This window comes from Anolis sagrei, chromosome 4 (assembly GCF_037176765.1).
Source record: "Anolis sagrei isolate rAnoSag1 chromosome 4, rAnoSag1.mat, whole genome shotgun sequence".
Lineage (NCBI taxonomy): Eukaryota > Metazoa > Chordata > Lepidosauria > Squamata > Dactyloidae > Anolis > Anolis sagrei.
This window is the reverse complement of record NC_090024.1, coordinates 59,236,249-59,253,763: the sequence shown is the minus strand read 5'-3', so window position 1 is coordinate 59,253,763 and position 17,515 is coordinate 59,236,249. Positions and strand designations below refer to the sequence as shown.

Genomic DNA, 17,515 nt, shown 5'->3' with positions numbered 1-17,515 from the left:
ATAAAATCCAGATTATCTGATTTGAACTGGATTATATGGCAGGGTAGACTTATATAATCCAGTTCAAAGAAGATAATGTGGATTATCTGCTTTGATAATCTGGATTATATGGCAGTGTAGAAAGGACATTAGAATTAAGACGAGAAGAAAATTTGTACAGTTTTTACTGATCCATGGAATTATAACATCCCGATGGTAAGAGCTGTGGAATGAGCTGAGGGTGTTAATTAGTTTTTAATCATTTTCTTGCACATGTAGCTGCCTATTGTCACTGTGACTGTGCTTATTGTAATCTTATATCGTTAATGTAATATGTTTCATGTAATTATGATGTTGTTTGTTGCATGTCTTTTTGGTTTTATTTTGCTGCAATTTGTTGATTGGGCTTAGCCTCATGTAAGCTGATCGAGTCCCTGTTGGGGAGATGGTAGCAGGGTATAAATAAAGATGATGATGATGATGATTATTATTATTATTATTATTAAACTCTCCTTCTTTGGAGGTCTTTAAACAGAGACTGGATTGACATCTTTCAGGAGTGTTTTAGTTGTATATTTCTGCATGGCATGGCCTTGGGCTAGATGGCCTATGCAGATCCTTCCAGCTCTGATGCTTTGACTTCCACAGAAGGAATATCCATCACCATCTCAGCTTAGCAGAACTGACAGTGAGTCAAGAGAAAATGGGAACCATTGTTCCCCCTCTTTCACTGTATTTTATTTGGAAAACTGAAAATAAAAATATTTTAAAAAAAGAGAAAATGGGAACCAGTGTAGTTTGAGGTAAACCTGGGATAAATCTGGTTTAGTATCACCATTAAGTCAGAAATGACTTGAAGGCATACAATTATAATAGGCCAAAGAGAATGAGGGGTGCTAGAACCAAAAACAAAGTCTTTATCACTTTAAAACCTTGCCCTACTCTCCAAGAAAGGGCTGGTACCTGGGAAGGCATAGAAAGCTTAAGAGGTCTGCTTTCTTACAGACAAGTAATCACTCCATACAAGCCTTTAAATGTTTGTGGTCAGTGTCACAATTTGTATCTTCCTGATGCCATTACATTTGGATGCCACTTCCACAGCTATTTGAGTGTGCTTAAATATTGACAGCTTGAGTATTGTTTTCCATCAATGCATCTGAAAAAGTGAACTGAAATCTACAAAAGCTTATGCTAAAGTAAGCCAGAAGTTTTCATGATGACTATTCTTCTTCCTCCATTCCATTCTTTTTTATGCAGATGCAAACAGTATTTGCTTGGAGCTTTCCATGGTGCTGCAACTACAGATTTGCCCAGTCCCATCATGCCCTGTAGATCTCTTGCCGAGATGGCTTTCTACATGCCTTCTAATCAAAGATGCTTTGTAAAAATGCCTTGGATTTCTTCTATCCCCTTTTATATCTTCAAAGACCCTAATCCTGCTTATATAAATAAGATATGAGGCAAAGATCAAGACAGTCTGCATTTCATGGAAAAGTTTCATGGTGCTGACATGTAAATAAGTCCAAAGTCTGACTTTGTCAAGCAGGGCAATTGAACATTCTGTTGCAACCTACTTGCTTTTATGATCCCAATAAAAATTGGAAACAATAAAAATTGGAAACAGTTGAAGTATACTGAGGAGAAAAAATCCTAGAGAATGAGGGTGTATTGAACTCTGGTGTGTCAGTAAGAGGATATCTGTCATTATTCCAAGACACTGCCACAGAAAAACAAGGCACAAAACAGCAGCATGAAAAGATGGATGGGAAGTTGGGCACCTTCCAAAGTAGTCCTTCATATCGTTTCAAGGGTTTGTTGACCATCTGTAAAAACAAAAAAGAGACAAAGAAACTGAGACATTAAACATATTAATAGAACAGTCAGACCTCCGCAATTACTGAGATGTGGGAACCCTATGGAAATGGGAATAATAATAATAATAATAATAATAATAATAATAATAATGCTTTATTTATACCCCGCTCCATCTCCCCCAAGGGGACTCGGTGTGGCTTACATGCCCATCAGTACATTACAAACAATATAACACAGGAACATAATGAAACAAAAAAATAAAATATATAATGCAAAACAATATAATAGCAACACAACAATATAAAATCAGACATTAAAACACAAAAGATTTCGCTGGGCAGGGCCAAATTCAGGATAAAATTATAAAAATTTAAAACACTGAGAGATAGGACAATGTCAAACATTATTTAACCTGAAAACATCTCTCTATGAATTTCTAGATTCTCCAATATGAGTTTATGGTCAACCTCCATCAGAAGGTGACCACAGAACTATATTGGAAGACCTACAAATGCCTAGGAATGTCTTGGTCCATCAGTGCAACTCTATGGTCAATTTTTAGGGAATATCGATCACAGAGTTATAATGAAGAATATAGAGATTACAATAGAAAACATATTAGCCAAATCTGTGAATAAACAAATTGGCAAAATTAATGCCAGCAAATGGGAGGACCAAACGTGATATTAAACACAAAGACCAGGCATGGGCAAACTCCAGCCCCCCAGGTGTTCTGGACTTCAACTCCCACAATTCCTAGCAGTCTACAGGCTGATAGGGAATTATGGGAGTTGAAGTCCAAAACACCTGGAGGGCTGAAGTTTGCCCATGCCTGACAAAGACTGATGTACTTACTTTTCCAATGCCTCCTTCAAGTATTTGCTTCATGTCTGCCCCTTGAGCTAAAGCAAGGGGTGTCTGACCTGTCCAACAGAACAAATGGATTTGCTTCATCAAATCAGAATCAAAATCAATGGGTTACACCAAAAACAGCAATATCGCTTGCATTTCACAAATAGGTCTGATGCTTTAAGGAAAACAAAGGCTGCTGTCCAGGTCCAAGGCGCCATTCTACATGCAATTTCCCTTAGACTATTTTAATTAAAAATACTTTATGTATTTACTGTATTTGTATACCGCCTTTCTCAGCCAGTTGGCGACTCAAGGTGGTTAGCTTTATTAAATTAGGCCAAATTATTAACATTAGAAAGATTCCCACCATTGCGTTTGCATATGAGAAGCAACAGCATCCCTTTCAGCAAGATCAGAAAGCAGTTGTCAGAACGGGATGAGCATATGGGCTTTGCAAGAACTACAATAGGATTACTGGGTATTTATCTGTGGCAGCATCTGGCGGTTATTCACTGGGCACTTAAATCCAGATTAAAATTCTATAATACAAGGCCAATTTGCAAATTCTTGACAGTGTTCATGAACAAACACAGACAAAACTGGATTTTATTTTTAAAGGAACTGTTTACAGTTCACACATTCTCTTTGCTTTTGAGATGAAAGGCATGTTTGAGCTCATTAAAGGAAACAGTGTCACATACCGCGTTTGTTCTTTAGTTTAGCGTCTGCTCCACATTTTAGAAGCTTCAAAGCACAGTGCTTGTGGGCACGGTATGCCGCACAATGTAATGGCGTATTTCCCATCTGATCAGTACAATTGATGTCAGGAGGATTTGACCTGTTTAACTAGAGAGAGTGATACAAATACTGTTTACTGTAAGCAAGAATCATATCCAGAGCGATTAGCTGGGATCTCGCTCCTTCATGACTCCCATCTCTTTAGATTTAAGCTACTAACATCTGTCAATTACCACTTATTTTATATTTTAGGAACATAAATGTAACATGATGTATACCAGCACTGTGAGTTTTCCGATCTCGCCTTCTCGTGCAGCTCCTAGGAGGAGTTCCTCTAGTTTTCTTTCTTGAGTCCTTTCCACAGCTAAATACAAAGAATTGATTAAGTGTAACATTCTACTACAATTAAGTTCATTTTATTGTTGAATTGCAATGGCAGAATGAGAATTTTTTTTTTGCAGATTCCTCCATTTTCTTCAGCTGTAGATAAGAGATTTAATCTTCCCTATCTTGAAGCTTCTTAAACTCCAGAACAATGTAGGCCAAGCCTAGTTCAATGGGAGAGCATCTGTTTTGTGTACATAAAGCTCCTGATTCAGTCCCCGGAGTTGCCAGTTAAGAAAGATCCCAGTCAGCACAGCTTTGGGAATTTCATGCAGAGACTGCACTGCATCTTTGTTTATCTGGTCAGGCAGCCGGAATTTGCCGTTCCCTTGTGCCCAGATAATGGCCAAAGAAACAGGCTCCCAACACATGCAATCTATCCTCACAACCACATCTTATACAGCATGCATTAGCCACAAAGAACAGCTTGAAATAATGTTTAAGCATATTTAATGTGTGTATTTAGCATCTGTCATCGTACACAGAGAAATTCAGTAACAAATCCCAACGTGATCTATCTCACTTAGATGTTGGGGACAACTAAAATTTGAAAACACATGGAAATGCAGAACTGAGCAATTATTACCATCACTATCCTGAAACAGAGCCTTAAACCTATGTGGCATAAAGAGGAGAAAGGAGCAGGGAAGACAAAACAGAAAAGCTGGAATGTGTCCAGAGGTGGGCGACTAAAATGATCAAAGGTCTGGAGAACAAGCCCTATGAGGAGCGGCTTAAAGAGCTGGGCATGTTTAGCCTGAAGAAGAGAAGGGTGAGAGGAGATATGACAGCCATGTATAAATATGTGAGAGGAAGTCACAGGGAGGAGGGGGCAAACTTGTTTTCTGCTGCCTTGGAGACTAGGACACGGAACAATGGCTTCAAACTACAAGAAAGGAGATTCCATCTGAACATGAGAAAGAACTTCCTGACTGTGAGAGCCATTCAGCAGTGGAACTCTCTACCCCGGAATGCAGTGGAGGCTCCTTCTTTGGAAGCTTTTAAACAGAGGCTGGATGGCAATCTGTCAGGGGTGCTTTGAATGCAATATTCCTGCTTCTTGGCAGATTGGGGTTGGACTGGATAGCCCATGAGGTCTCTTCCAACTCTATGATTTTATGATTCTATGAAATTTGGCCACAATCTTAAAAGTTAAAGAAATCAGCTTTCATGGATATAAACCCATTTCTTTAGATGCAGTACTTCTTGGCAGCGGGTTGGACTAGATGGCCCACAAGGTCTCTTCCAACTCTATGACTCTATGAGTACAGAATGATAATAAATACCTAGGTATAAACCACATGTACATAGAATGGAAGGCTGAGAGTAAGGGGTAATTAGCATCTACACTGCCATATAATCCAGATTCAGGATGCAGATTAACTGCAATTGAACTGGATTATACAGCAGTGTACTCAAATAATCCAGTTCAATGTAGTTCAATCTGCATTATATGAGTCTATGCTGACCATTATAATGCAGTTCATATTGGATCATATGCCAGTGTAGATGGGGCCCGAGTTAAGAGTTTTTGTAGAGAAGTGTGTGGATGAGAATGAAATAGTCATTTTAAATGACTGATCTGTTTTATTATATTCAGCTATTAATAAAATAATGGTTTTGGGTATCATACACTTTTCACACCTGGGAATGCTATACTAATGCTGGAAATCTGAAATACTCCAAAACTCAGAACTTTCTGTCACCTCCTGCCCACTTCAGTCTGTTGGGAAATGAATATTACAACTGGTGGGGAAAGTGGTGGAATAAGGTCAGGAACCTCATAATATCCCTAGTCTCAATAACAAAATATGTGATTTTTATTTGTGCCTTTGTATTTCACTGGTTTAATTCTTAACTTTTATTGCTTCATTAATATGGGTCTGTGTGCATGATAATATGCTATGTATCTTATGGTGTAAACAGAACATACTGTGAATGAAGGAATTTTGTGGCTGTCTGATCTAGTATTATTGTGATTGTGTTTATTGGAATGTTATTTTGTTACTATGTTTATACTTTTTGTTTTGTTTTGTCTATGTAATTTTGATGATGTTGCTTGTTGTTTATGTTCTGGTCTTATTTTGCTGTAACATGTTTCTGGGCATGGCCCCATGTAAGCCGCTCCGAGTCCCCATTGGGAAGATGGTGGTGGGGTATAAGTAAAGATTATTATTATTATTATTATTATTATTAGGTAAAGGTAAAGGTTTCCCCTGACATTAAGTCTAGTCATGTCTGACTCTGGAGGGTGGTGCTCATCTCCATTTCTAAGCCAAAGAGCTGGCGTTGTCCAAAGATGCCTCCAAGGTCATACGGCCAGCATGACTGCATGGAACACCGTAACCTTCCCACAGAAGCGGTACCTATTGATGTACTTACATTTGCATGTTTTCAAACTGCTAGGATGGCAGGAGCTGCACTAACAGCGGGAGATCACTCTGCCCCCCAGATTCAAAGCGCCAACATTTTGGTCAGCAAGTTCAGCAGCTCAGCGGTTTAACCTGCTGCGCTACCAGGCGGTCTGATCTGGTAAGCTCCACCGAAGTTATATTATATTTCGCTATCTGCAAACACATGTCTATATAAAATGGCACTGGTTTCAAGCTTGTATCACAGAAGGTAATTGATAATTTCCTTCTATAGTCTACAATTGCAACAACAGTATACAAAAATCCCCAAAGCACTAATGATGACCGTGTGGTAGAGCAACCTGTTTAAATGAGATGCTGGTTGACGTGCAATATCATCTAATTATGTTTTTTCTTGTCTGTGTGGAGCCACGGTTAAATGACTCTAATCTTCCTTATGCATACTAGTGAATAGAGAATCATGATTAATATGTGAGTAACATGATTACTTGGTGAATAACAAATGTGGGACTTTCAGTTTTACATTTCCAGATTTCTTTAATATTAATCATCTAATCCTCGATTACTCTGTCAGCATAGATTTTCCCTTTTTGTCACTGAATTTAAACTGCGAATCTATTCCACACAAGCAAGCAGATGTGTGGAAACTATTGCAAGCTACAGCCATAAGCAAACTATTGTCATGCAGAGATTTACTACGGGAGCTCCCAAGCAGTTTACTCTCTATCACCATCACAATGTATTAAGAGAGAAAGGTTTTACAGCAGCCTCTAATCAGTCCATACACAAATTCAATGCAGGCACAATTTCAAGCAGCCTCTCTGAATGAGAATAAATATTTAGTCACCTTTTCAAAATATTATCGAAGGAATAAGAGCTCATCACTTTACATACTGAATGATCAGTCAAGCTAGATACTGCAGCAGAAGAGCATCTCTACTGGAATTCCAATTCTCTTAAGTTCATATTTGGTACAGAATGGATACCTTCTAGCATCTCTCGTATTTCCTTATTGTGCGTAACATCTTTTGCGGTTTGCCCATTTCCATTAACAATGGAAGGATCGGCATCTGATTCCAAAAGTAGTAGAACCACCTCCTGGAAAACAAGTTTAGTGTCTGTTATCTATAGAGACTTTTCTACTTTTATCGAGATTAGAGCTCCCCCCCCCCCTTTTCCATTTTTCCCTTTGTTCACACATTCATTTTGGAAATAAGGAAAGCCTCTAGGGGCATTTTTAAGACTAACCCAATTTATTTCACTGTAAGCTTTCATTTTATGCATCCTAAATCCCACTCTTGAGGAAAGTGCAGGCTATAAAGTGACTGATCGATTGATTGATCTAAAGAAATAAACTAGTCCACAAAAGCTTATGTTGACATAAATTGGTTATTTTTAAGGAGGCCACATACATCTTTCTTTCTTTTAATATTGAAAGAATATAACTGCTCTCTCTCTCTCTAAAAACTATCATATTGGAAAAAGGATGTCATATCAAGATTAACTGGAATACATTTTGACAACATAACACACAAAAAACTTTCAGACAGGAAGATAGAAACCAATATGTTATCTATAGCAATGCAGAAAAGGTCATAGGGACAAATAGTTTTCCACTGAGTTCAAGTCTATATACTAGACGAAACACGTTCCTTTTTACCTTGCGCCCAGTGAAGGCTGCACGGTGCAATGGAGTGTCTCCCATATCATTTAGCACATCTACATCAGCACCAGCCTATAAAGAGAGATTGTTCAGTAATATTTAGTATCCACATCAATATGGTACCAAAATGTGACTGGCATAGATCAATCACTTAGGCTGCATCTACACTGTAGAAATAATGCAGTTTGATACCACCTTAACTGCCATGACTCAATGCTATGGAATTCTGGGATTTCTAGTTTGATGAAACACTAGCACTCTTTGTCAGATAGGGCTAAAGAACTTCTGAAACTCCCATAATTGTATAGTATTGTTTCATTGCAGTTAAATTATACTGTTTATCTGGTATTGCACCACTAGACATCTGCCGGGAAGTAGCAGCCAATAAAGAAAGGACCAAGGCAGTGACAAATCCGGCCCATCCTCTGTTCGGATATCAGCCAGCACGCCAACGCCTTAAAATCAAGAAATAGCTTTCTAAGATCTACAGAGATACTTGCAGGAACACCTCAGCAAGTGAGAGCACAAAAGTGGCAGGCTAAAACCTGGAACCTCAAGCCATGGCTGATACTGAGTTAGAGACTCCCTCCTGGGCACATAGAAGACTGGGCGATTTGGAAGGTGCTGAACAGACTGCACTCTGGAACCACGAGATGCAGAGCCAATCTTCAGAAATGGGACTACAAAGTAGAGCCCACGACATGTGAGTGTGGAGAAGAGCAAACTACAGTCCACCTCCTACAATGCCCTGCGACATACACAATGGAGGACCTTCTTACAGTGGCAACAGAAGCACTTCAAGTGGTCAGCTTCTGGTCAAAGGACATTTAGTATAATGCCAAGTTTTTAAATACAACATAACTGTGCCCTCAATTCATTTCTGATATGATAAATCAATAAATGGTTGTTAATGGTGATGTCAACCTACATTAATTCTATATTGTAAATGCACACCTGGAGACCTATTGTTTCAATCCTCCTCCAGAAAGCCATCTTAGGCAAAGTAGGCCTTTTGTTATTCTAAAGCTACAGTTGTTGTTTGTTGTTGTTCATTCATTTCTGACTCTTCGTGACCTCATGGACCAGCCAACACGAGAGCTCCCTGTCGGCCGTCACCACCCCCAGCTCCTTCAAGGTCAAGCCAGTCACTTCAAGGATCCCATTCATCTTGCCCTTGGTCGGCCCCTCTTCCTTTTCCATTTTCCCCAGCATAATTGTCTTCTCTAAGCTTTCCTTTCTTCTCATGATGTGGCCAAAGTACTTCATCTTTGCCTCAACTATCCTTACCTCCAATGAGCAGTTGGGCTTTATTTCCTGGAGGATGGACTGGTTGGATCTTCTCGCAGTCCAAGGCACTCTTAGAATTTTCCTCCAACACCACAGTTCAAAAGCATCTATCTTCCTTCACTCAGCCTTCCCTAAGGTCCAGCTCTCACATCCGTAGGTGACTATGGGGAATACCATTGCTTTGACTCTGCGGATCTTCGTTGCCAGTGTGATGTCTCTACTCTTCACTATTTCATCGAGATTGGACATTGCTCTCCTCCCAAGCAGTAAGCGTCTCCTGATTTCCTGGCTGCAATCTGCGTCTGCAGTAATCTTTGCACCTAGAAATACAAAGCCTGTCATGGCCTCCACATTTTCTCCCTCTATTTCCCAGTTGTCAAGCATTCTTGTTGCCATAATCTTGGTTTTTTTTATGTTTAGCTGCAACCCTGCTTTTCCACTTTCTTCTTTCACCTTGATTAGAAGCTAGAGTAACCAAAATGAAATGCTGATAGAAATAAGTTGGACTTCCATTGGAGATCTAGTTTCTGACTTTTCATACAATTCAACTGAGCAAGTTTCAATTGAGTTTTCTTCCAATTTGGAACTTGCTTTAAAGGGGATGGTGTGAGGTAGTTTTAGAGGGACTACAATTAAACATTTCTAAATTGCAAATTTAGTTACAAAAGCATTTGTTCCACATGGCACTCACTTGGAATTAAAACTTTTCAGAAGGAAAGCAGTTTAACTAATCTCCTCTTCCCATGCCTATCTGGAATTGCCTTCATAGCCAAGTGCAAGCTAATTTGGGCGCTAAGCTTTTCGGTGTAAGTCAAGATTCAGTGTGTCGGTCTATCTCATCACTACCTTTTAATCCAGTTCGTTCCAATTGGCCCCGGATCAAATTTTCACAGAAGGGTTATAAAGAGGTCACATTGAGATAAACTTCCAGCAGGACTAACTGGATTATGTGGTTTTAGGAATTAACATTGGCATACAGAATGCTAATTTAGAGGCAAGAAGCCTGAAGCCGATTCCAGATGTCTGCAATGGCACAAAGGCTGCAATAGTCCCAAAACTTCCATACATTTTTGACTAAGCATTCATTTTACAGCTCTAGGATAAGTGCTGAGGAACCTTCAATTGAACAAGTGCTCTTGACTATGCAGATGTATAATGGAGAAAGTACTAAGTTAAAGGTGATACCTTCAGCAAATCCTTGACAACACTGGTATGCCCAAAATAGCATGCAAGATGAAGCGGAGTCCAGCCCAAGTTTGATTTACTTGTGCCTAGAAGGTAAAAGACGAAAGGTAACACTTCAATACTGAATCATTGTTTTCATGTAGTCAAGAGCAGGAAAATGACAAAAGAATTTTAACAATTATGCAGGGAATCAGTTTAGGATATTTGATAGGAACAGTATTTCCGCTCCTCTTGAGAACAAGCTGGTGTAATGCTAGATTTCTCAATTTGCACACTCAACCTGTTCAGTATCTTCAGGACCACAACTTCCATCATTATCAACCAGTATCTGGCGACATTAGGAATACACCTACAAGTAGACTTAATGCTATTTGATAGCACTTTAACTGTCATGGCTCTACAGTACTAGTGGTAGTAGCAGTAGTAGCAGTAGTAGTAGCAATAATAATAATAATAATAATAATAATAATAATAATAATAATAATAATACTTTATTTATACTCCACCACCATCTCCCTTAGGGACTTGGGTCAACTTAGAAAATAGCACACAAAGATGCCATACATGAAATACATCTACGTAAATAAAAATGTAATGTTCATTTGTGGGATTGACATAACTCAAAAACCACTGGATGAATTGACACCAAATTTGGACACAATACACCTATCAGGCCAACAAGTGACCATCACTCATAAAACCACTGAAAAGCACAGTGGAAGAGACTTAAAAAGCCAAAAAGTAAAACAATACATTACAACACATGTGCAAAACTATATATATACATGTATATACACACACACACACACACACACACAAACACACACATATACACAGACTGGGCCACAGCAACACAAGGCAGAGGACGGCTAGTAATACATAAAATAAAATACATCAACATGAAAACAACAATGCATTACATAAACCAGGCATATAAATGGGATAAAATAACCTCTATTACAAATAGAATCAGATCCATGTAATCAATATAGCAGCCCAGCTGAATGTACAGAATGTAAAGTGCTAGGTGATTGGCAACCAGTTCTGGTTACTGTCTGTAAACATTATCAAATGCCTGCTGGATAAACCAAGTTTTTAACTCTTTCCTAAAGTGTTGTAGGGTAGGGGCTTGTCACTGGGGAGGTATTCCAGAACCAGGGGGGCACCACTGAGAAGGCTCCCTCCCTTGTCCCCACCAACCACCCCAAAGATGGAGGGGGGAGCGAGAGGGCCTCCCTGGCAGATCTTAGAGCCCGCACCGGTTCATAGGGGGAGATGCAGTCACGAAGATAGGCTACGAAATTATGGGTAGTGTCGTTTTACAAAGTCTTTAACTTTCCAGCCAAAATGTGTGGGTGTCTCACCAAACTACAATTCCCATGATTCAATGGCACTGAACCATGGCAGTTAAAGTAGTGCCAAACTGTATTAATTCTACAATATAGATGTACCCCAGGTTGATAAAGCCTGTCTTTCAATTTCAAAATGTGTGGGTGTCTCACCAAACTACAATTCCCATGATTCAATGGCACTGAACCATGGCAGTTAAAGTAGTGCCAAACTGTATTAATTCTACAATATAGATGTACCCCAGGTTGATAAAGCCTGTCTTTCAATTTCTGTCTCACAGAATTACTGCTATAATGTGAGATAGAAACACTATTGATTTCTTTTAACTGTTCTAATAACATGGACCCTCATGTTGGATAAAGTAACATATTTTGATGACATACATCTTGATTATTTTCGTATTCTGAATTGTTGCTTTTATGTTTAAAATCTTTTCTTCAGCAATACATTCTTAGGCTTTTAGCAACAGAAGTATTCAAATACTTAAGGGGACAGGATAGGGAAGGATTTACTAGATCTTTGTGAGGACACAGGAGAACAGAGTTGGGTGAAAACAGTCATGTTTACTTTGCGTTTGAGAGGAAGTAGGTCACAATCTAGGCATTGGTTTCTTTACGCCATACTTCATAATTTTGGTAATAGCACAGTAATGTTGGCAGTTCAACTTGCTGTTAGTCTATGATTTTCTCCAAATAAGCTGCTTCCCACAAACTGTGCTCTGTCTGGCTTTCTTTATTTCACATACTAGCTATATGTCAACATTGTTACATGTTGCAATTCACCCAAGTGTTGCCCAAGGGCTACTTTTGCAGGTCATTTCCAGAAGAGTAGACTTCCAAGTTTATTTCTTATTAAGTGTAAAAGCAGCACAACTTCCCTACCAGACATTGAGGGTGATGTCAAACGGCATGGTGATTAAAATCTTTCTTAGAAGACAAAGATACACAAGGAACACCAGAGCAAAGAAAATAATAACACTGAGTAAAGTGAGGACTAACATTGTACAGCAAGGAGTGGACAATGTCCAGGCGTCGGTCAAGCCTCAGAGACCTGCGCCTCTTTCTGTAACCCTCACCCACATGTTTTTCTTTTACTGAATACTGTGGATGTGGGAGATCATTATTTTGCAATGTTTTAGGTCCACAAAGGGACCCTTTCCCAAAACCAAAAAAATGACATTCAGTCAGAGTTTGAAGGGAAAAACCTCTCTTAGGTCTTGAACAATTGATATAATTGCCTATTCGCACTCCAAAGAAAGGGTTGACAACTGCTAAGGTTCAGAACCAATCCCTCAAAGCCAGCCCACAAATAATTTTGACATGTTTTGGGGCAATTTTTTGAACCCAAATCATGTCAAACCATGTTTTCTCCCAGATCACTTCCCTCCCAATGAGTCACACACCCTCAAAACAATCCTGCTTCCCTCTCTAGCCCCCCTCAAAATCGTGACAGAAAATATTTCTCTTGCTAGTTTGAAAAGGAATGAAGAGGAAAACTGTGATATTGGGGATAATGAGGTATTTCACAAGATGCAGCTGACTACAACTCTAGAGAGAGCAGGGTTCAAATCCCAACTCAGTCACAAAGCCCCACTGAATGATCTTGGGGAAGTCAACCTTCTCAACCTTAGAGAAAAGCAAAGGCAACTCACCCCACTGAACAAATTTTGCCAAAAAAATGTGATAGGTTTCATCTTAGGGTTGCCATAAGAACTTTAAGGCAAACAACCACAAGTACACCTAAAATACTTGTGGGGATGGGGAACATTTCCATGGGTTTTTTTTCCATGTCAGGAGTGGCTTGAAAAACTGCAAGTCGCTTCTGGTGTGAGAGAATTAGCCATCTGCAAGGACATTGCCCAGGGAATGCCCAGATTCTGTTACCAATCCTGTGGGAGGCTAATCTCATGTTCCCACATGGGAAGTTGGAGCTGACAGATGGGAGCTCACCCCACACCCCAGATTCAAACTGCCAACCTTTCGGCCAGCACTCCTTCAAGGCACAAGAATTTAACCCACTGTGCTACCGGGGGCTCCATTTCCATGTAATTTCACCCATGTGGAAAGGCAAGTACAAAAATTGCACCAAAACACATCAAAAATTATTTAAAGTATTTGGAGGGCATAGGGATTACTGAAGTTTTCAGAGGATACAAATGTGGGGCCCTAGGATAACAAGTGGAGTACAAGTCATAATTTGCTCCCTCATGCCCTAGAGCAGAGTTTTCCAAACCGTTGTGTCATAGCATGTTAGTTTATCAGCTGCAATGTGTAGGCATGTCATGCAAATGTAAGAAGAAACCTCTGAGTCTATGTGAAATAACAAAAAAATCATAAATTTTTAAAAAAGTAAATGAGGGGCTTTCATGAGATATGTTGCGTCTCCATAAATCTAATTATTACAATGTATGTATGTTTCTGTATCTCTTACAAGAAGTTGGTTTAACCTCTGGTTTGCTAGTGAAACTGAATTACTGTGTTGTGAAATGATGCATGTCTAAAAAGGTGTGTCACCAACACAAAATGTTTGGAAAACTCTGACCTAGAGATTGGAATGATGTTATTTCAGATTGTTTTAAAGTTCAGGAGACTCAGGGCCCTTTCACACAGCCATGTAAGCCAGAATATCAAGGCAGAAAATCTCACAACATCTGCTTTGAACTAGGTTATCTGAGTCCGCACTGCCATATATTCCTGTTCAAAGCAGAAAACGTGCGATTTTATTCAGCTGTGTGGAAGGGGCCTGAATCTCCATCTGTGCATGGGTCCTAGTTTCCGAATTCACTATTATACAGCAATGGAGCATTCCATCAAATTAAATAGCGAGACAGAAAAGATCAATATTTACAACTCATCAAAACCAAAGTAAGGAAGTAGCCAATCTCGCCTTCCTTGGATGCAGGTTCCACATTTTTTTCCATTTTACAGATATTACTTGAGAGATATTCCGTACCAACCTTTGCAGTTGATGTTAAAAGTAATCTCTCCCTTCTCCATAGCTTCCAAAAGTTGTCGGATGTCTTCATTCTTTCCATTTCTTGCATTATGGAGAAGCTCTTGTTCTGCTTCTGTGTTCATCTCTGCTAGAATACAAAGGTGATTTCATTGCATTTACCTCAAGTATTAACAGTCTGTCTTTTTATTAAATAAAAGTAGTGTTTAAGGGAGCTTTCATTCACAATGCAGTTGCCCTCACTAATCGGCTATGCTATCTTTACGGTTACTCACATGCTAATGGATGGATCTCACTCAACGCAGACAAATCTAGTTTGCTCTTTGCACCCTTCATACTTGTTTAACAGACAATGGTTCTTTTCTCTCACCCTGGACATTGCACAGGTATATATACTCCGTTTGCGTTACTACCATCAGATCCTCTGCAGATGCCAGCCACAGATGCAGGTGAAATGTCAGGAGAAAATGCTGCTAGAACATGATCATAGCCCAGAAACCACACAGCACCCCAGTGATTCCAGCCATTAAAACTTTGGCATTACATTAACAAAGCAGTTCACTCAATTAGAATCTGTCTTCATTTGATATGATGGAAACTAAAGACAGGCAACCAAATAAGCATTCTGGGTCTGCTAGACTAAGGGCTTTTCCACATAGCCATATAACCCAGAATATCAAGGCAGATAATTCACAATATCTGCTTTGAAGTGGGTTATCTGAGTCCACACTGCGATATAATCCATTTCAATGTGGATTTTATACAGCTGTGTGGAAGGGGTCTAATCCCGTATTATCTGCTTTGAACTGGAATATATTGCAGTGTGGACTCAAATAACCCAGTTCAAAGCAGATATTACAGATTATTTGCCTTGATATTCTGGGTTATATGGCTGTGTGGAAGGGCCCTAAGACTGTTAAGCAGAAACAAGAAAGCAGCAGCTGTATAGAATTATTTTGCAACAGGATAATAATAGTTGAAATCCGGAGACAAAACCCTAACTTCATACCATCTAGTTATGTCAACAGAAAGTCATAAATGTTGCCTAGTCAAAACAGCAGCATTTAGATCTAATTCTGTGGACAAATTTCACAAGTAGGCATGTCCACGAAAGAAAGATGGGGAGATTTTTCTTACTGCTAATCATCATTAAGCTCATTTCATTGGTTTAGCTTGAAACTATATCAATGAACACATTCCTGTAACCAGACCCACTTGATCAGAAATGTCATCCAACCTATTAAGCACATGACTTAAATACTATAGATTTAGATACTTAAGTGACAAGCTTCAGGGATGCATTGCAATAGACCTAACGTAAACACAGAGAAGTTTAATCTATACATTCTATCCCAAAGTTGTCAGAATTACTGTAGCACAAACCTGAATTGTTGTGTATACGTGCCTTTAAACTGCCAGTTAGTTTATGGTGACCCCATGAATTTCATAGTTTTCTTAGGCAAGGAAAACTTGGGTTGCTTTGCCCATTCCTTCCTCAGAAATTTAGCTTACAGCTTCTAAGCTGATATATAGCCTGGCTGGCAGTCTCCCATCTCTGAACTAACTAGGGCTGATCATTCTTAGTTTCCAAGATCAGAGAGGATCTGTTGCCTTTGGAAATTCAGGCTGTCAACCTGAACTATTATTAGTTAAAGCATCCTTCTCTGGTTAGAGTAGTTGTTCTCCACCTTCCTAATGCTGTGACCCCTTCATACAGTTCCTCATGTTGTGGTGACCCTCAACCATAAAATTATTTTCGTTGCTAATTCATAACTGTAATTTTGCTACTGTTATGAATTGTCATGTAAATATCTGATACGCAGGATGTATTTTCATTCAGTGGACCAAGTTTGGCACAAATACCCAATATGCCCAAATTTGAATACTGGTGGTGTTGGAGGGGGGAAATGATTTTGTCATTTGGGAGTTCTAGTGGTTGGGATTTATAGTTCACCTATAATACAAGGAGCATTCTGAACTCCACCAATGATGGAATTGAACCAAACTTGGCACACAGATCTTCCATAATCAACACAAAATACTGGAAGGGTTTGGTACATATTGACCTTGAGTTTTGGAGTTGTAATTCACCTACATCCAGAGAGCACTGTGGACTCGAACAATGATAGATCTGTACCAAACTTGGCACAAATTTGGTACAAATCCTAATGTGAACACTACTGCAGTTTGGGGAAAGCAGACTTAACATTTGGGAGTTGTAGTTTCTAGGATTTATAGGTCACCTACAATCAAAGAGCATTCTGAACCCCACCAACGATGGAATTGAACCAAACTTCCTGCACAGAACCCCCATGACTATGTTTTCTGATGATCTTTGGCGATCCCTCCGGCACCCCCTCGTGACCTCCCAGGGGTCTCGACTCCCAGGTTGAGAAACACTGGGTTAGAGAAATTCTCATTTATGGAATGATATCACTAAGTGAACAGCACCTGAGCAATATATTTACTTAGAAAAAAATAACATTATACCAAGGAATTGAAGCAGCAAATTTAAATATACAGTACACATATACAGTACACATTTGTAATAATATCCCTGGTGGTGTAGGAGGTTAAACCGCTGAGCTGCCGGACTTGCCGACCAAAAGGTTGGCAATTCAAATCCAGGGAGCGGGGTGAGCTCCCAGTGTTAGCCGCAGCTTCTGCCAACCTAGCAGTTCGAAAACATGCAAATATGAGTAGATGAATAGGTACCACTCCGGCAGGAAGGTAATGGCGCTCCATGCAGTCATGCCAGCCACATGACCTTGGAGGAGCCTATAAACAACGCCAGCTCTTCAGTTTAGAAATGAAGATGAGCACCACCCCCCAGAATCGGAGAGGACTAGACTTAATGTCAAGGGGAAACCTTTACCTTTATTATTGAGGGAGGTTTGCTTACTAATGTGCGAAAAGCTGTAAATACACCCATGTTTGA

General features: G+C 39.5%; 1 protein-coding gene across 6 annotated transcripts in view; it reads right to left on the bottom strand.

Annotated features, from left to right (window-relative positions):
- OSBPL1A (oxysterol binding protein like 1A) overlaps positions 1 to 17,515 on the bottom strand; it is a 119,437-nt gene that overhangs the window by 82,289 nt on the left and 19,633 nt on the right. For 2 of the 6 annotated variants that reach the window (XM_060775178.2, XM_060775180.2), the window contains exons 2-9: positions 14,582 to 14,707; positions 10,276 to 10,361; positions 7,801 to 7,875; positions 7,127 to 7,238; positions 3,663 to 3,748; positions 3,348 to 3,492; positions 2,650 to 2,717; positions 1,758 to 1,802 (exon numbers count right to left, since the gene is read on the bottom strand). In XM_060775178.2, the coding sequence (XP_060631161.2) occupies positions 1,758 to 1,802; positions 2,650 to 2,717; positions 3,348 to 3,492; positions 3,663 to 3,748; positions 7,127 to 7,238; positions 7,801 to 7,875; positions 10,276 to 10,361; positions 14,582 to 14,702 (738 nt within the window). In that variant the 5' untranslated portion in view covers positions 14,703 to 14,707. Of the gene's footprint in view, positions 1 to 1,757; positions 1,803 to 2,649; positions 2,718 to 3,013; positions 3,077 to 3,347; positions 3,493 to 3,662; positions 3,749 to 7,126; positions 7,239 to 7,800; positions 7,876 to 10,275; positions 10,362 to 14,581; positions 14,708 to 17,515 lie in introns of those variants that run through there. The other 4 variants (XM_060775177.2, XM_060775181.2, XM_067467443.1 and 1 more) reach the window with 3 other exon arrangements.